Source organism: Pseudonaja textilis, chromosome 13 (assembly GCF_049901715.1).
Source record: "Pseudonaja textilis isolate UNSWEBS1 chromosome 13, rPseTex1.2, whole genome shotgun sequence".
NCBI classification, from domain to species: domain Eukaryota; kingdom Metazoa; phylum Chordata; class Lepidosauria; order Squamata; family Elapidae; genus Pseudonaja; species Pseudonaja textilis.
This window is the reverse complement of record NC_142002.1, coordinates 20,736,525-20,754,659: the sequence shown is the minus strand read 5'-3', so window position 1 is coordinate 20,754,659 and position 18,135 is coordinate 20,736,525. Positions and strand designations below refer to the sequence as shown.

Here is an 18,135-nt window from a genome sequence, read left to right as displayed (position 1 = left end):
GTTTCCCCCCTCATTTTTCTTCATGGGAAATGGGCAATTTGAATGCTGCTTTGAATGGATCTCAATTTTCTTTGTTTATGCCTGCAGCTATCCAAGCATGGATCCCCTCTCTCTCCCTCACTGCCGCCTCAGCGGCGAATGAAAGTTTTTGCCTCTATCTTTTCGGGTGGTCAAGAACGTGCGAGATCTGATTTCTTTGTGATTTTCTGACAGTCGCCACTTGCGGCTGGAAACCTTTAAAGCATAATTGCAGCTGCTGGTTACCAGGAACAGACACTTGATTTTCAGTCCTCACATCCGTCTTTCCTCCCTTTTTATCTAGATCCAGCTGTGTGTCTCCACCAGTACCTGGTCAAGCAGCTTCTCCCTGGATACAGTAGGAAATTCTGGCTGTGTGAAGTGTCCAGCTGGCAACATGGATTTTCTGGTACTGTTGGATTTTTGCACTTGCTTCCTGCTTTGACTAATTGCCCGTGTAGGTAACGGAATCCTTTCCCCGTCCTCCTCCTTGAGGGGATGGGGGCAGGGTGGGGTGGTCCTTGGTCAGGGGAGCCCGGTTCCCTCAGCCTGGCAGCGGGCAACCACAACCATCCCTTCGATCGGCACAAGCCCAACCTGTCCTAAACTGGGTCAAAATACGCATGCTGCTGAAACATCAACGGTAATGTCCTCCTGCAGGTTGGCGTTACGATTCAAATGAGCAGCTTCAACCTGACTCGGATCGTCACTCTGACGCCCTTCTACACCATAACCAACACGTCTTCCTTGGAACTGGAATTTGGAGAAATGGGAGCGGACGGATCGTTTCCTACCAACAAATGGAATTACTTCTCGCCCTCAGAGGTAGCCTGGGGAGGCCGGGCGTGTCGGCTTAGCTGGCTTGCTCTCCGTGCTTGTGTTTTCTGAAATCAGGGCTTGTTCAGAGCTTCCCGCTGTAAAAGAGGGTTGCCGTGTTAGCGGTTGAGGGACCAGGAACATGACCTGGAAGGCGCTCTCTTGTTAAGAATGATCCTTGCTTAGGATTGCTCCCTGATTTAATCCGGTCTGCACATTTGGACCGAGATCAAAGTGCCAACAATTGATCACCAAACTTCACGACCTTCCTCTACAGCTAATGGGGAATCTCCAGAGGGCACCAGGCTGGAGAATGTGCCAACTCCCAACTTCTTACCAGAGATGAATCAAAATGATTGGCCCGCTTATTTCTTTATCTAACCCTGCTCTCTTTTTTCCCCCGCTAGTGTGTGGCCTTTTGGCCTGAAAATCCATCTGGCAAGCTGTGCATCCGGGTGAGCGGCTCTGAGCAATCCTCCAAGCCCTTCTTCTACAACCAGCAAGATAATGGGATGCTGCTGAGCCTGGAAGAAATGGTAAGATGGCAGATACGTTGGTCCTTCTCTTTTAAGGCACTGAATGCCAGCCTGGGGGCCTGGCAGGCCTCTCCCCCTGACCTTGTAGGTGGGAGCCATGACCAGGAGCAACGGCAGGAGGGGGCTCCCTGCCACTTCTGGAGCGCCAGTGAAACTGCCAAGATGCTGCGGGCATCACTTCCGTTCCTTCCCACAGAATACGGGCATCCTGGTGAACGTCAGCGTGGCCGAGCATTCCGTGGTTATCAACGTCTCCGATTATTACGAGGGGGCGGCCCCTGCCCTGGTCATCAATCAGACTTCGTGGGCGACTCTGAAGTACCAGCAGAGGTAGGTGGGAAGGCACCCGTGTCTTGAGCAGGAGGTGGCCGCTGTCGTAGAGCGCGGGTCGTCATCCCAGGAGTTTCCCATGGGTGTTTTTTAATCTGTGCAGCGGCCTGCAGGAAGCGATGGAACTGAAGCCGAAGGAAGTTAGATTGTTTGCTTGGGCAGATCCTACAGGGACAAGGAAATTAAGTTGGAACTATGCACAAAACACCGGTGAACTTGATCTTCTCAAGGTAATCTGTATCGTAGAACAGCCCTGTCAGTCTAGCGTTTCCACAGCGGCGTTGAACTTACAGCAGTCTCAGTCTTTGTATGCCACTTCCTTCCTTCCTTCCTTCCTTCCTTCCTTCCTTCCTTCCTTCCTTCCTTCCTTCCTTCCTCCCTCCCTCCCTCCCTCCCTCCCTCCCTCCCGAAAAAGCATTTTTGAATCCTAAAGCCTCATGCTCAAAATTGGAAAGCTCATAATTTCAGAGCCTAGCCACCCATTTTCAGCAATATTTATGTTACCGTCTTCAGTTCTTTTTCCTTGCTAACCAGCGAATGACTGTTTTTAAAGCTAAGCTAAAGGACCCCCAATTTTAATAAAACATCACGCAAAGGGGTGTCCATCTTGCTGCTTACCGTCCTTCCCCTTCCTCCTTCTTTCCTGCCAATTCAGGACGAGTGTGGTCAGTTTTCGTACAACGCCAACACCCCCGTCCACTGGGTCTCTTTCCTGGATGGGCGGCAGAGGGTCCTGCTGTTCACAGAGGACGTGGCCTTGGTGTCCAAAGCCAGGCAGGCCGAGGAGATGGAGCAGCCGGACCAGGAAGTAAACATCGCTCTTCAGGGCCTCGGCCTTTCCCTGGTCAACAACAACAGGAAGCAGGAGATCTCTTACATAGGCATCACCAGGTAAGGTTGGTCGTGGGAGGCTGCAGGTAATAGCAATAGCCCAAACTTATATATATATACACCGCTTCGCAGTGCTTTACAGCCCTTCTCTAAGGGTCGGCCTCTTGCCCCCAACAATCTGGCTCCTCATTTTACGCACCTCAGAAGGACGGAAGGCTGAGTCAACCTGGAGCCCGGGGAGATTCGAACTGCCAAATTGCAGGCAGCTGGTTATCGTCAGCAGAAGTGGCCTGCAGTGCTGCACTCTGACCACTGCGCTACCGAGGACCCATCACGCTTTTGCTGCAAAGCATCAGCCGGTTGCATTTCCCTAATCAAATGCCTGTTTTGGATTCCTTTAATATTAAAAAAAAGCGCTGCTGGAGGCAGATATGGGAGGTTTTTCTTTGACTCTTAAGTGACATTCGGTCTTGGTCACATTGCAGAGAAGCATCGCTAACGTAGAAATTAAATAATTAAGAGAGATTTCCTTTGACGGTGCGCAGTATATTTCCCTGTGAGGGTTTATCCGCTTGTTCTCGCTTTCCTTTTTGCAGTTCAGGCATAGTCTGGGAACTGAAACCGAAGCAAAGGTGGAAGCCCTTCAACCAGAAGCACATCAACCTCTTGGAACAGGTTTATCAGAGGCACATCTCTGGACCGAGCACGGGGCCTCCTTCTGGTTGGATTAAAATCAACAACAATTTTGAGGTATGGCTGCAGCTACTGTTGAAGGTCAAACCCTCCAAATGGCAGAGATACAGCCGAGCCAAAAGAGGCCTGGCAAAATCTCTGAGACTCTGGGCTCCCTTCCAGAAATGAGACACACCTCCAGCCGGTTCTTGAGTTGGGGGGTCTTGCGGACATTTCACTGCCGAACCAGGTAACATCAGTGCTAGGCCAATGCTAGCTCTGGAGTCCATGGCAGGGCCTTGGAGAAGCCCTGTATTAGATTCTGGAGAGCCAAGAGCGTATCTCGGCATTGAAGGTTTGTTGAGTAGCATCGAATCAAGCTTCTTGAAATTTGAGCTCCTGAACAATCCTGACTTTGGGCCTTGAAGAGAAGCAAAATAGTCCACAGCTAGGTTAGCCAGGTGTAGTTTTCAGTGAGGCTGAGGGGAAATCTGGTGTGTTTGTCATGGCTGTTCAGACAACAACAAGTGACAAACAACAACAGGGAGACAGTTGGGAGGAAGAAGATTCTCACTGTTTCTCAGGAGTCTCATTTCGGTCCGAAATATCCCTGTGTATCGGGGCATGAAGTGAAGGGCAATGCATAATAGCAGCTCTATAGCTCTACTTTCTATTTTCAGATAAACTTTGATAAGGTGCCAATGGAAATGCGCCTTCCATTCAAATGCATCATCAAGCGAGACTTTCTATCGGCCATCCAAATTGAATTCAAGCAGTCAGCGCATCAAAAGAGCTTACGGGCTCAGTTATACTGGCTCCAGGTAGGTGCCTGGGCTCTTAGGGAAGGCTAATCCTCTCCCGGGGATTAAGAGGCCGGGCTTCTTCAAGACAGTCACCCAAACGTCTGCCAGAGTCCCTGATCGCTGTATTTATCCAGGGCCGGCACCTAGAAAACCACTTGGTGACGTTCCTGAAAGAGAAAGGACAATAAGAATGTTACCGCTGTGTTTTGTGAAGAAACATTAACATCACAATTTTCTCCTCAGTGAATCCTCTAAGGTTTTCCTCTTCATCTGTTGTCTCGTGTCTACTCTCTTTCTAATTCATCGGCATTTTAGTTAAATAGATGCTGGCACACATCCCACCCAAGTAGGGCTACTTGTTTAGAAGTAACTGCTGGGCCGGCAGATGGGTTAATACTCTCCACCTATCCCTGTTCTCCTCCCTTGAAGGTGGACAACCAACTCCCTGGGTCCATGTTCCCGGTGGTGTTTCACCCCGTGGCGCCTCCCAAATCCATCGCACTCGATTCAGGTGAGATGAATTTCAAGCACCAACTGACCAACAAACTCAGCGGTGTCCAACCTTGGCAGCTTTAAGATCTGTGGACTTCAGCTCCCAGAATTCCCCAGCCGACTCCAGTTCTAGGAGTTGAAGTCTACAGGTCTTAAAGCTGCCAAGGTTGGACATTCCTGAACTAACCAAACCAGGCAAAATAGCCATTCAACTCATCTCTCTCTCTCTCTCTTTCTCTCTTTGACTTAGAACCGAGACCTTTCATTGATGTCAGCATTATAATTCGATTTAATGAATACAGCAAAGTGTTGCAGTTCAAGTAAGTACATTCTGTTCAGCCATGTCTGAAACAGGCATCGTCTCTGTCTGGTTCCCAGCTAGAACGACAGCACATTCTTCACATTCAGAGGAAAGGTAAAACCGAACCCCGATTTGTAGCTTTTGGCCCAAGGTTCCACCGTTCTCTCTAGAACAGGGGCCTCCAACCTTGGCCGCTTAAAGACTTGTGGACTTCAAGTCCCAGAATTCCTCAGCCAGCAAAGCAGCAAAGCTACCTGAGGAATTCTGGGACTTGAAGTCCACAAGTCTTAAAGCGGCCAACCTCTGCTCTAGAAGACGTGGAGCCTGGTGGCAGCCATCAGGTTCTGGCAGATAAGATCCGGGGGGGCGGGGGGGGCCCTCCCTGCTTTCCCCACCCCAGAGTCGCTCTCCTGCGGGTTTTCCTGTCTCAATTCTGTTTTCCTCCTGCCAGGTATTTCATGGTTCTCGTCCAGGAGATGGCTGTGAAGCTGGATCAGGGGTTCCTGGCAGCCGTGATTGACCTCTTCACTCCGGCCACAGACCCAGAAGCTGAGAAGCAGAAGGTAGTCACAGCCTCTGCTTGGGGGGTGGGTGGGTGGGTGTTTTAAAAACGGGGGGGGGGGGAATAAAGAAGAAAAACGGGGAAAGGCATCAGCATGGGAACCGAAAGGCTTGAAGACCTGAACGAAAGAAGTTTCAGCAAGCAAAGGGTGAAAATGCGTAATGTTTGACACCTGTTCAAGCTTCCTCCTGTTTTAACAGACGGGGTTGATACAGAAGGATATTGACGCCCTGAACACGGAGTTGCTGGAATCCTCCTTGACGGACGTATCCACTCTTAGTTTCTTCGAACACTTCCACATTTCTCCACTGAAGGTATCTTTTCAGAGAACAGCAGCTCCTCCCACAAGGAAGAGGAGGGGGGGCCCACACACACACACACACACGCTGGTCCCCCCCAACACGAGGCAGTCACAGAGGGCACTTAAAAGGGGCAAAGCATTTGCCCAAATGGCCCAGATTTACGTGGGAGCTTTGCGGTTTGCAGTTGGGCCCAAGTAAGTGCCCAGGCTTTAGCGCCAAAAGCACTTACTCCCTCCAGTGAGCACCGCCTGAGACCCCCCTCTGAGGGGGACACCAGAGCCCCTTCCTCATTTTCCTGTTTTGCATCCTTACGTGAGCCCAGCAGGGAGAAAATGGCTTTGTGGCGTTCTGGCTCTGCTTCCATATATGGTAAAGTTTAATTTCTTTCTCGATTAGCTAGCTAACTAGATGGAAGAAAAGATCTCTTGGGTTAATTTGGAATAATTTGTGGAACCTGCCTTAAATTCTGGTTGTTGTTTTTTTACACTTTTGAGCCTCAAAGCCTTGTTTTAGAGGACCACAATTTGCTTTTCATTATCACGGCCCTAATAGATGTGGAAGGCGCTATTTCTAGTTCTTAACAGTTCCCTGTCCCCCACTATTTTAAAAGTGCCTTTTTTTTATCAGATGGGTTTGCATTTAAATTTCCCAAGTTCTGTGCAGAAATGCTAAATTGAAAATTCAACAGATCGCTCCTTACGGACTTCTTTGATTCCCTCCTCAATTTAATAAAACGCAAGCAGGATGGAGAGCCAGCTTTGAAATAAGGTTGAGGTTGAACTTTTTGAAAGGAGACCACATGAACGAATACGAATATGAGTATGAAACTCGCCACAAGTAAAAAAAAAGCTGACGGAAATGCGCTAGCTGAAAACTCGATAGATTTTTTTTTTTTTAAAGGGGTGTTTAAATGAATCCGGCATCCAGCAAAGCTTGGTGACCAACCCTGGTGGTCTCCTTGTTGTGGCCGTTCAGTGGCTAAGTCGCATGCAATTCTCCGTGGCCCATGCCACGCCAGGCCACTCCCTGCCCTCCTCTGTTTCCCTAAAGTCACGTGTGTGGCGTCCATGACCTAACCCTTCCCTCCCCTCGTGTTGCCTTCCGCCAAGGCCCTTCCCCAAGGAAGCGCCTCTTCTCAAGGTCTTTGAGCGCCAGGGCTCTCTTAAGCGCTGCTTCCTCTCTCGCCAGCTCCATTTGAGCCTTTCCTTGGGCTCGGGCAGCGACGCGTCCGAGTCCGGCCAGGGCGACATGATCGCCATCCACTCCGTCAATCTGCTCCTGAAGAGCATCGGAGCCACCCTGACCGATGTGGACGACCTTGTCTTCAAGTAAGGGGCTTCGGGGTTTGCCTCGGGCAGTTCCCGGGGGTGGAAGCCTCCTGGGGACTCGCCCCGTTACTCACATCCAGCGGGACCGTCAGGGGTCAGGGGCCGGGCAGGCACGGACCCCTGTGTTCCCTGGGCTCTGTGCTGCTCCTCCCAGTGCAGATTTGGAGCAGCAAAAAAGGACCCATTGGATAAATAGGGATTAAAAAATCCATACGCAGCAACGATATCCAAATTACACTCCCCTTCCAAGGCAGAAGGTACAAACGCCGCTTAAGCCAGGTCCCAAACCACAAGAGGGATTAAATTTCATAACGTATCTATCCACAAAGCCGGGCGGTCATAGTTTTTCTCAAACGTAGCCGCCAAGATCTCAGGCAGGAGTTCAGGTCCCTGCAGCGGACTCTCCCTGCGCGGGAGGCCTGGGAGGGACAGGCAGGGCTGTCCCAGAGGCACCCAGACCTGAGCCACGAGCCCCTTGTCACCCTTCAGACCTGCCATAGACCAGGGTGAAGGTTTGCAGGGCTGATCGCTTCCTATTTCCTTGCCGTCCCGTGGGCCGAGTCTTGGAACTGCCAACCTGGGCTTGTTAGCAGGGAAAGGACCGTCGCCCACCCGGATATCACCCAGACTCCTGCCTAAATCTGATTTTGACCCCCCCAAATCTGCTTCCTGGGTGGCTTGTCAGCTCGGCTGGGTCTCAGTAGACGGTGGGGAGGGGTAAGATAAGCTTGCTCCACCAGGCCGCCCTGTAGAGTAGATTCCGCGAGATTCTTTCGGTGCAGAGGACAAGGGATTCCTGAGCGATGGGTGACCCTTCCTCCTCCTCCTTATCTGCTGATTTCAGGCTGGCTTGCTTCGAAATCAAGTATCGGTTTTACAAAAGAAAGGAGTTGCTGTGGAGAGTCATCGGCCATTACAGAGGGCAAGTGAGTCCTCCCTGTCCTTCACCCCTCCCTCCCTCCCTCCCTCTCCCCTCCCCCCCCTTGCATAAACCCCAGTACAGCCTGGAGCTATCGTGGCTTCTCTCAACCCGGTTAAAGTGCTGCCACTTTTGGCCTTTCGAGCATCTCCCCTCCTCGTACTCCCCGCCCCCCCCGCTTCCAGGATGGGCCTGCGCATCATTTCAAGCACTCGTTTTTTGTGTGTGTTCTTTTCTGCTCGCTTGTTTAAAGTTCCTGAAACAGATGTACATCCTTGTCTTGGGGCTGGACGTCCTGGGCAACCCCTTCGGCTTAATCCGAGGCCTTTCGGAAGGCGTGGAGGCCCTTTTCTACGAGCCCTTCCAGGTACGGCGCCAGAGCATCATGGCGGGAGGGCCGGCAGCAACAAACCTGGCAACCCGGTTGTCTGCGGAGCTGCCTTCCCACCCCACCAAACCCTCCTGCCCAGACGCATTTTTAAGAGAGCCGTATTTCGGACAAACAAAAACTGAAGACAAATAAACCCTGACGGAGCGGGATATCCGTCGAATCTCGGCCCCCCTTCGCGACTGCTGCTGCCAGTCGTGCGACAAGAGTCAGGATGTGGAGTCGACCCGAAGGCTGCCTTCCTCCTCCAGCGAGGAGCCTGGGCTGGCGGCCATGGAGCTTTTAGTAGCTTATTCCAAGGGCTCCGCGGCTGCCCACAGCCGCGATCGGCACGAGCAGGGGGCCGGGTGCCCACCGAGCGCTTCGCTTCGCCCTCACAATCCGCTTCTCTGCAGGGGGCTGTCCAGGGACCCGAAGAGTTTGCCGAGGGGTTTGTGATTGGCGTGAAGAGTCTCCTCGGCCACACGGTCGGTAGGTCGGGGGGCGGGTGGGGCCTTCGGTGGGTGGAGAAGCTTCCTTGAGCTGCGCCCCTAAACTCCCCTTGGCCGGCAGGCGGCGCAGCAGGCGTGGTGTCCCGCATCACCGGCTCCGTGGGGAAAGGCCTGGCTGCCATCACCATGGACAAGGAGTTCCAGCAGAAGAGGCGGGAGGAGATGGGGCGCCAGCCGAAGGACTTTGGGGACAGCCTCGCCAAAGGCGGAAAGGGCTTCCTGAGGGTAGGCTGCTTTTGGGGGGGGCTCTCCGTGGAATCCTGGGTGGCCCCTCTCCCGTATTAAATTGACTCCCGCCTCCAATCCGCGCTGCCTTTGTTGTGCTTGGGGTCTGTTTCATTCTCTCCCTGTGTGTGTGTGTGTGTGTGTGTGTGCGTGTGTGTGTGTGAGAGAGAGAGAGGGAGGGAGAAGGCAGCCTACCAAAACAACAGACACAGAACCGTTAATTAGATGCAGTAACATTGTGTTTTGATATCATTTTCAAGCGTTAGGTGTTTCCTAGGCATTTTGGAGGCAGGACGTCCCCTGCCCCTCGGTGTCCTTTGTGCCTGCGTGGGTGAGGGTGGCGGGAGAAGGTGGGGAAGGAGCTTCTCCATAGAGCCAGCTGGGGGTCCCTGTGCAGCCACCGCCTTCAGGGGCCCGAGACCCTCCCCCTTCAGGAGCAGAAGGTGTGATGTAGAATGCCCTTAGGATTGTTGACGTTACGGCACTGGCACCTTTTTCTATGGGCCGGAGTTTTCAAAGCAGGTCAGAAACGATGAAGCTGGGTTGGAATTCCTAGGGCTTGTTGGGCGTCTTCTGCCCAGCCAGCCAGTGGCCCAGAAGGCCTCCTGGCCCCAGAACCTGGCACAGGTTGCAGCTGTTCTTGAAAGGCTGGATCGTCTCCTGCCACGCAGGGCTCCGGCGCGCCTGCTGTCTGGGCTTTAGGCCGATTCTAGCCAGGTCCGCTGGATTCATGCTGAGGATTTCCTAGAATTGACACCCAACCTTCTCCTAGCTAATACGACGAGTTAGTTTCCCAAATTACTTTTCTTCATGAAAAGTGGGTGATAATCTTGTTTTTTTACAGACTGGGGGGTGCGTCTTGGCAGGCTTTGTTATCAGAAATTCTGCTTCTGGTGAATTGCCTCCAGATGAAAATTTGAGTAGGCCGAACCTGTTTTCGCCTTGAACTCAAAAATTTCCCCCAAGTGGAGGGTTGGGGTGAAATGAGTGGGAAACTTTGCCGTTCCAACCTGCCGCTCCGTCTCCTCCGCTTTCTTTTAGGGCGTTGTTGGCGGCGTAACTGGGATAGTCACAAAACCTGTGGAAGGTAAGAGAACCGGAGTCCAGCGGATTGTTGTCACGGAATGAAACGAAACCGCTTTGCATTTGGTGGCGCTGCCCGCAGTCAGAAGATGCCACCCTGTTCTTCTCACCCTGGATCCTGACAGGTGCCAAGAAGGAGGGTGCGGCCGGCTTCTTCAAGGGCATCGGGAAGGGACTGGTGGGAGTGGTAGCCCGCCCAACCGGGGGCATCATTGACATGGCCAGCAGCACGTTTCAAGGCATCCAGAGGTGAGTCCAGCCGCCGCCTGGGGGCTACTTCCCCGGCCTCCCTTTTCAGGAGGAGACCGGGGCAGCCTTGCATGTGAGACCTGGACCCAGGGGAGAAGGAGAACATGGGCACACACACACACGCATGAGAGCCCCATGTCGTCTTCTCGGTCGTGTGGATTGGGCCTTTCGGTGCAGAGCAGCAGGCTGCCTTCTGCTAGCTGCTGCTCTCTGGAAGAGTTTCTGGAACGGGCTGTAGAAGCATCCAAGGGATCTTTCCAGAAGGCCCCCTTCTCCCCCCCCCCACACACACTAGAAAGGACCTCTCTCTTCGTAGGGTGGCCGAGTCTACTGAAGAAGTCTCCAGCCTGCGGCCTCCTCGCCTCATTCGCGAAGACGGGATCATTCGGCCCTACGACCGAGGGGAGGCCGACGGTTGTGACTTGTTTGAGGTACAGCATTCAAACGTAGCTGCCTAGAGGTGCCTCTGTGTGCCTGTGTGTGCGTGTGCGTGCGTGTGTGCGTGTGCATCTCTCTCTCTATGCGCATGAAGGGGTAAGTGCAAGCGGCTTCTGTGGCTTTTGTGGACGTGGACCGTGGGGACCCCTGGCTGGAACGGTTCCTTTCCCCTCTCGTTGTGCGATCTTCGAACTGCACCCCACACCCCCTTTCTAACCTCCTCCTTCTTCTCTCTCCCTTTCTCCCTCCATGCACGCCCAAATCCTGGCTGGACCAACGGAAACACCTGTCGCGCTTCTCTTTTCCTGATTAACTTAACCGTCTTTACCTGCGTTGGTTTGATTTAAACGTAAAAGACTTAATTCCGGAGACGTTCACTGGCTGGGCCTTGTTTCCCTGAGCCTTTGCAGATTGTTAATACTCACTTTTGAGGGTCTCCCTTTTGAAAGGGGGGCCCCCCAATATTTCTTCCTGCTAAGAGTAGTGAGCTGCTAGGGAAGGGAGCAGCGGGAGAGCGAGGTAGGAAAGGCGGCCAGGAGAGGAGAAGGGCTCCCCTCCTTCCTCGAGGGTTTGTCGCTGAGGCCAAAGATGTTTTTGTGGGAGCCATTGCGGAGCATCATCTAAGGATATGCAAAGAGGGGCCTCTCTGGCTGAGGGTCTTGTAATAAAACCTCTCCTTCCACACAGGCTTCCCCAGGCAGGTGGCAAAATGCGCCCCGTGAGGCCAATTCCGCTTTTGGCCTCCTTGTGCGCAAGGTCACCATAGAAGCGCAAAAAAGGCAGCACAGATGCCATGATGTTCTGACCAAAGTTTTGTGCTTTCGCCATCACTACGGACGGAAGCAGGCAGCTGTTTTACTGTGGGTGGACATTTTGGGGCCTTCCTGGGGACCCTAAACCTGTGTGACTTTGTAGTAGTTTCACAATCCATCTTCCATCAGAATCTGACTGGACCATCGACTAGAAGGTTTGGAAAGGAGTCTGACCGTCTCCAACTCCATTAAATAGCCAGGAGTCCCTTGGTGGGCAGGGGCTACCCTAGGGGTCCTTCCAGGTCAGTCCGTTGATTCTCTTCAAACAGTAACCCCCGTGCCTTGAGGCTGAAAAGGAAGGACGTATTGGTAGATTCATCTATTTATTTTGACATTTTTAGCAATGCATATATTTCCTTTCAATGCACAGTTGTGCTACGTTGATTTAAAGGTGACAAACTATGTTGGGAGACATTTGGGGGGATAATGAAACAACGGAGGCGCATCTTCCCCCCCCAAATACGTGCTGAATCCGGTTCATACTGAGAGCGAGGGTCACCACTCTTCGGGGCGGCCCCAGCTGTGCACACAGAGGGAGAACAATTCCCACCCCCACCGCCCCTCTTGTGTGGGGTTGCTTTCCCTCTCGTATCTCTCCCAGCTCTGCTTTTCTGCCCCCTCAAGTGAAGCGAGTTCTTGGTAATATGTCCCACTTTATACGGGTGTTCGGTTTGTAATGTTGCAGAAATGTGTACCTAATGCTACGAACTGGTGAATTAAAAATTCGTTTTTCGTACCTAAACTTGTGAGAACCTTTTTTTTATTTTAGAAGGTGGGTGACGGTCGTGTCCGCTGCCTGGACTTTCCCTGAGAATTGGGCCCCCGTTTCTGCAGCTGCCTTTCAGCTAAAGAGCTCCAACTCCTCTTTTCCCCAGCCAAGATAGAGCCAGGGAGGAAGGGCTCGTGGTCCCAAGCATCTGGAAGGGAACTTCATTGCCTCTGCCAACTGCAGAGGGAAGGGGGGCCCCAATTGGACTTTCCCCTCCTGTGGTCCTCCGGGTGCCACCTTTGAACGTCACGAGAGGCTTTGGTTCTCAACGTGGCTGCTCCCTTCCGCCTGCCCTGCCCTGCCCTCCCTGCTGGCTCAGGACCGGAGGCCTCCGGGGCGTCTCCGTGGAGTCTCCCCTTCCCTCCGTCCCTGCTGCCCCTCCGATGGGGCTCCGTTAGCAGGTCAGTCCGGGAGGAGCCAGCAGCTCTGATCTAACCCGAAGCACTTTGACCTCCTCTCCAGAACTCCCACATCAAGAAACTGGAGGCCGAGAGTTTCCAGCACTACTGTCCTGTCCCAGGAAGGGGAAAGGCCTACATTGTGGTCACCAGCAGGTACGGCCAGGCCAGCAAATCGGCAGGAGTTCCCCCCCCCGCACTCATCCTAGCATTTAACAATCTAGGTGCTGCCCCAATGCATTCTCTCCCCATTGCCTAATTGAAGGGGATGGCAGGTGCTTTGGCGTTGCAAACTGTTGAGTCGGCTGAGTCGGCCTCAATGGAAGCTTATGCTGATAGTAGTGGAAGGGTGGCTGGAGACCCTTGTAAAGTGGGGTTGTGCTGTGCAGTTAAGCCGAGCCTCTCCACAAGTAGCATTGGGGCTTTCTTGGGGGGTGGGGGAGGGGGGAAGCATTTCTACTTTTATTCTTTAGTAGGACAGAAATGGTTTCATTCAAGTTAAAGGGCCCCATTGGTCTTGGCCCCATGGTGGATTGCTTCTTCTCGGTCACTCTAGGAGGGTCATCTTAATGAAAGAAGTGGAGATCCTAGGTCACATGACCACCGACTGGGACTACTTATATGAAGATTTTACACAACGGCCCCGGACAGAGGAGAACCTGCTGCAACTCTTCGTTAAGGTAAGAGAGTCGGAGCTCGGCACAATCAGTTTGACCGGTGCATAAAACAGCCCTTAACGGCCCGGGACTCTTATTAATCGGCCAACAAGCTTGCTAGGGCAACACGAACCCAGAACCAAAACCTCTCACTGTGTGTGAAGGGTATACTTTAATTTATCCTTGCGGTGTGGATTTTGTTAGTTGCTGCACCTCCTTTTGTGAGATAAGTGATAATTTTACTCCTGGAAATAATAAGGCAAGGAGTTCACAATCTGACCTTGTTCTCAAAGGGAGACCGAAGTCCGCCCTGTTCTCTCACCTTCATCACTGGAAGGCATTGCTGGAAAAACGTGGTCCTTTAGGCCCTAATAAACGCCTTCAAACTATCGGGAGACTCTCGGGGCAAAAGCAACAGAGGCGTTCCCAGGTGAAATCAGGCCAACGCAGAAACACCGTCTGGTTCATTTTCTGATACGTAGTTGAATATTTTGTGTGTTTTGTGCCATTTCTAACAGGACAAAGGGATGCTGCCATTCCCCAAAAAGGAGAGTTCGGGACAAGAATTAATAAAGCAAATCCGACTGCAGGACGCGGCTGCCGCAAAGGTACGGCTCCCCTGAAGCATTCAGACGAGGCATAGGCTTGGCGCTGACCATCGCCAAGGCCTGCGATTAGCCCTTCCTGGGCCGCCCCCCGTGACCACCCCGGTTGTGCCAACTCTTGGCTGCAGGTGGCCGCGGGCAGCACGGAGCCGCGTTTCCCCATCTTGGCAGGGAAAGCCCCCCCCTTTTTTCAGGGCAGGGTTCTAACTGCTCCGTTGTGCCGCTTTGCAGAGAATGTGCCAAGCCATCAATGTGGCCGGAGCCAGCTGGCACCAGCACAGCCTGGTCAAGCAAGCCTCCTTGAAAAGAAGCACTTCCAGGACGTGACCGGGACACCGGGGGCCTCTGCTCTGCCCCTCCTCGCTCAGGAAATGCCCTCCCCTGGGGGAACAATCGGTGTGGGGCCTCCGTTTCTCTCTCTCTCTCTCTCTCTCTCTCGATTTCAGCCGGTGGTGGGCTTTTAGAAACCTTGGCAATCAAGACCCCCAAGGAGAAACCCCGAGATTTCTCCTGCTTTAAACCCCCCCGTCTAATGAATCCAATCAAAATCCATTTTGGCTCCCTTGGACAGGAGATACTGGAAAATACCTAGGCTTAAAAGAAGGAACCGACTCTGGGTCCCGGCTCATTGCGTCTCGCACCACCAAGCACAGAGGTTGAAAGCCCACCGCCCTCCATTCCGACCGACTCGGAGCTCCCTTATCTCTCCTCCAGTGAATTTTAGGTTGGGGTTGAGGGACACCAGGTGCTCTCCAGGGATCAGGCCCTGGGTGGCTCAAGCCCTCCATCTGGACTCCAGCAGCTGGACTCTCCCTGCCAAAGTCCTCGTTGGAGGCATTTCTGCCCAACATTCAGTATTTCCGAGGCCCAATTATTGTTTTTGGGGAGATGCTCTCTTTTTGCACACTTGTTTTAGGTAGCAACATGCTAGTATTAACATTAACTGGTTAAGGATATTATTAGCTACGTTTATAGTGTCAGCACATCCAATTTATACCCCAGAATAATCCTTCAGTGCCAAAGAGTTTGCAATGAAGAAGATACAGAATTATATGCCAGCAGTTACAGTCAGATTACGGTAGAGTCCCTGCCTCAAGCAAAAACACAATAGCACAAACTCTTCTTTACAAAATAGCAGGTTCAATACCTAAATAATATCAGGCTGTAATTTAGAACCGTAAATGAGGCAGAAACTACTATGGTTAGGTCAGAGCCAGCTTTCAGCAAAACCGACCGAGGACGTGGACACGTGGCTGAGTCACTGCTGAACGTGGCCCAGGAAGACATCTTCAAACTTACCTAGTTCACTCAGGGAGTTTGGCGGTTGGTCACATAATAATGTACTATTTGCTGTGTTTACTTTTGTTACTTATATACTGCCAAATAAAAATATTTTATATGCAACTCTTTCTGTGATACCATCGAAGAACGTTCATTGTGCTGCACCGTTCACTCCACCTGCAAAGGGACACGTGGCTGAGCCATCAATCAAACCCTCGGAAATCGGGTTTGATTGCTTTCCACAAGAGGGTAGCATTTCCTTGCTTTTACAGCTGATACTTAAGCCTTTCCGCTCTGTGCTAAGAAGTTGCACAAAGCCACAAGGCCTGTGTGTAGTAGTTACAAAACTTCACTTCTTGTGATTGCACACGGATGTACCCGTGTCTGGGACTGGTCTAAAGATGGGAAGGCCTGAGAAAAAACTAGACAAATTGGGGGGGAAACAGCCCCCCCCCATTTTCCAAACAGCTTTGGAAAAAAAAGAAAAAAACCCTTCTTTTTCCTCCGATTTTTCCTGTTTTTTTTTTCGCCCCAGGCTTTCTCCAGAAGAGCAGTTGATAACTTTAGAAAATATGGCACACTTAGCACGGATATGTCAGAATTGTTTGGTTTTATTCTCGGACTTTTTGTTTACAAATTTACAAGCTGAAAAACAATGCATGGTGCATTATTGAATCAAACTTAGAAGCTGTACAAAAATTTGGAAGGAAGGAATGGAAAAGTCATTGGGGCAATGGAGATAGATTTCCACTTTTATAAAATAAAACTCATCTGTTGAAACTGATCAGGGATAAAATGATAGAATTTGTAAACCTGGCAAGCCAATGAAAAGTAAATAAATCCTGACTTGTAACTCACTTTAGAAATAATTAAAGAGGGACGGGAGCATAATAGCTATTAGCCATGCTGGTGGGCTAAATTGCGCCGTCGGAATGGCAGCTGTTCTCCACAGTTAAAAGAAGAGCCCAGCCCTGAAGAGTTCCTGGGGGCGCCTGGCATGGATAAAGTTGGAGGCACCGGCTGCTGTTTGAGGAGCAGGTTCCTTGAGCCCACATGCCCACAGCTGTCCTCACCCAGAAGGCTGGAGAAACCGGGTGGCCCCCTTTGAGGCACCTGAGCCGTTGTACATTTGGCCCTGGACGAGGAGACCCTGCGCAGTTTGCAAGCGGCATTGGGGAGGCTTGGTGGGACTGCACTAATCTGAGCCGCTCTTCCTTCATGGAAAAATCTTCCTGAAGACCTCTTCACATCTCAAATGTTCATAAATATTCAGAGGAAGTGGCGTGAGACCACGGGGGTCTCGGAAAAACTAGTCTGAATGCTGGTGCAGCAGCCTGGAGACCTTCCGTGCATTTTCATCAGGTGCAGAAATAGATTTTTACTTCATATGAAATGCAAAGTACCAGAAAACCACTTAGGCGGTATTTGGTGTGTTTGCATTGCCACGCAGCCTGAGCTCCGTGCCAGGGAAGAGGGGCAGGAGGAAGCTGAGGACAATTACCGGGGTCAGTCTGTTAAGAGAGGGGCAACCTCTGAATGGATGCAGCCCCAACGGGCTTCTTCAGTAATCAAGGTATTAGTCTTTGAACTGCCCCAAGAGGCTTCAGCACCCCGTGTTTTCTTCGGGGGGGGGGAGGCGGGGGAGGCGGGTCAGGCAGCTGAATATTCATAACGCCCACTCTTCTTAAAACGAAGGTATGCCTTTCCAAGGTGTACAGGTAGAGACCGTAAGGTAATCAGTTGCCCAATTTATTATGCATGCTTTTTGACATCCAGGAGGTGAGCTGGATCCTCCAGGTGGGAGTCTTCCAGGTCGCTGCTGTTTTGACTGAATAAAAGGATGGTGGTGATACCAACGGGAGGGAGTTTCATAACTGAAGTTGTGCTGGTCGCAGTCACCTGCCTGCATTTTCACAAGAGTTCTGGACTGGAAATACATTTTAAAAAGTTTTTGGCCCCGTCGCTGTTTAAAATCCAGGAATAGAAATCGTTTCGTAAGTTCAACGTCAAGATTGTTTACATCCTTTTCTGAAGAAATGGATGAACAATAATTAATAACATTATGTTTATACCTGTATTTTGTCATGCCTCCCACCAGTCATTTCCTAGCATAATTTCTTCAGAGGTTCCCTATAAACCTCCCAGACAGAAATAATTTGGGCGAATAAAAGCCAGACAGGGGGAAGACAGAATTTGGATCCTTCTGTGTGTCTGTGTTGCAAAGTGTATGTAATGCAAAAGGCTGCATTAAATTAAAAATGCATTTTTAAAAACGTCTTGTTACCACGATGGGAACGAAATGCTGGATTAAATAGGTTTTGGTCTGTTGCAACAAAGCCCTTGTGTTCTTAAATCACTTGGCCTGCAGTGTCCAGCACAGAAATCTGGACCCAGATTGTAATCCGAGTTGTGATGTGTACATTTTAGCATGTAGTACCTACTTCGAAATATTTCTGATTTGCTCCAGAAACAACATCCTTCCAGGTGGCTGGGTCACGGGAAGTGGAAACCTGTTTAATAGTCATTTCATTGCTTGTTTTCCATATCGGTTGCTTCTGAAAACTCTCTGTCACCGTGGCTTTTCTTCTTCCAACTTCACCCTTCCACCTCTCGGTGCTGTGATTCATCCTGCCCATTGGCTACGACAGGATTTTAAAAAAGGGAGAATTAGACTTCTCTTCAGTTTTGGACTCTGGGGAAAACCATATTCTTCTGTCATTTGATAAACTAGCCCCCAAATGGTTCAGGTGAGGCCAGGCTGCAAGGTGAGGCTGCCTCTAATTAAAAGCCAAACGTCTTGGGGCCGCCTCCCCTCTACAAGGCGGCCCAG

The 18,135-nt window shown here is 51.4% G+C and overlaps 1 protein-coding gene across 2 annotated transcripts in view; it reads left to right on the top strand.

The window, feature by feature from the left end:
* Nucleotides 1-15,428, top strand: part of VPS13C (vacuolar protein sorting 13 homolog C) — a 50,264-nt gene extending 34,836 nt beyond the window's left edge. The window contains exons 60-83 of one of the 2 annotated variants that reach the window (XM_087941945.1): nucleotides 323-427; nucleotides 679-843; nucleotides 1,242-1,370; nucleotides 1,567-1,700; nucleotides 1,804-1,930; nucleotides 2,356-2,591; nucleotides 3,128-3,281; nucleotides 3,884-4,024; nucleotides 4,436-4,517; nucleotides 4,749-4,818; nucleotides 5,251-5,362; nucleotides 5,562-5,675; nucleotides 6,852-6,991; nucleotides 7,836-7,917; nucleotides 8,164-8,277; nucleotides 8,694-8,769; nucleotides 8,851-9,014; nucleotides 10,056-10,101; nucleotides 10,223-10,346; nucleotides 10,663-10,777; nucleotides 12,828-12,919; nucleotides 13,320-13,443; nucleotides 13,938-14,027; nucleotides 14,256-15,428. In XM_087941945.1, the coding sequence (XP_087798071.1) occupies nucleotides 323-427; nucleotides 679-843; nucleotides 1,242-1,370; nucleotides 1,567-1,700; nucleotides 1,804-1,930; nucleotides 2,356-2,591; nucleotides 3,128-3,281; nucleotides 3,884-4,024; nucleotides 4,436-4,517; nucleotides 4,749-4,818; nucleotides 5,251-5,362; nucleotides 5,562-5,675; nucleotides 6,852-6,991; nucleotides 7,836-7,917; nucleotides 8,164-8,277; nucleotides 8,694-8,769; nucleotides 8,851-9,014; nucleotides 10,056-10,101; nucleotides 10,223-10,346; nucleotides 10,663-10,777; nucleotides 12,828-12,919; nucleotides 13,320-13,443; nucleotides 13,938-14,027; nucleotides 14,256-14,351 (2,832 nt within the window). In that variant the 3' untranslated portion in view covers nucleotides 14,352-15,428. Of the gene's footprint in view, nucleotides 1-322; nucleotides 428-678; nucleotides 844-1,241; nucleotides 1,371-1,566; nucleotides 1,701-1,803; nucleotides 1,931-2,355; nucleotides 2,592-3,127; nucleotides 3,282-3,883; nucleotides 4,025-4,435; nucleotides 4,518-4,748; nucleotides 4,819-5,250; nucleotides 5,363-5,561; nucleotides 5,676-6,851; nucleotides 6,992-7,835; nucleotides 7,918-8,163; nucleotides 8,278-8,693; nucleotides 8,770-8,850; nucleotides 9,015-10,055; nucleotides 10,102-10,222; nucleotides 10,347-10,662; nucleotides 10,778-11,140; nucleotides 12,339-12,827; nucleotides 12,920-13,319; nucleotides 13,444-13,937; nucleotides 14,028-14,255 lie in introns of those variants that run through there. The other variant, XM_087941946.1, reaches the window with a different exon arrangement.
* The last annotated feature ends 2,707 nt before the right edge of the window (nucleotides 15,429-18,135 follow it).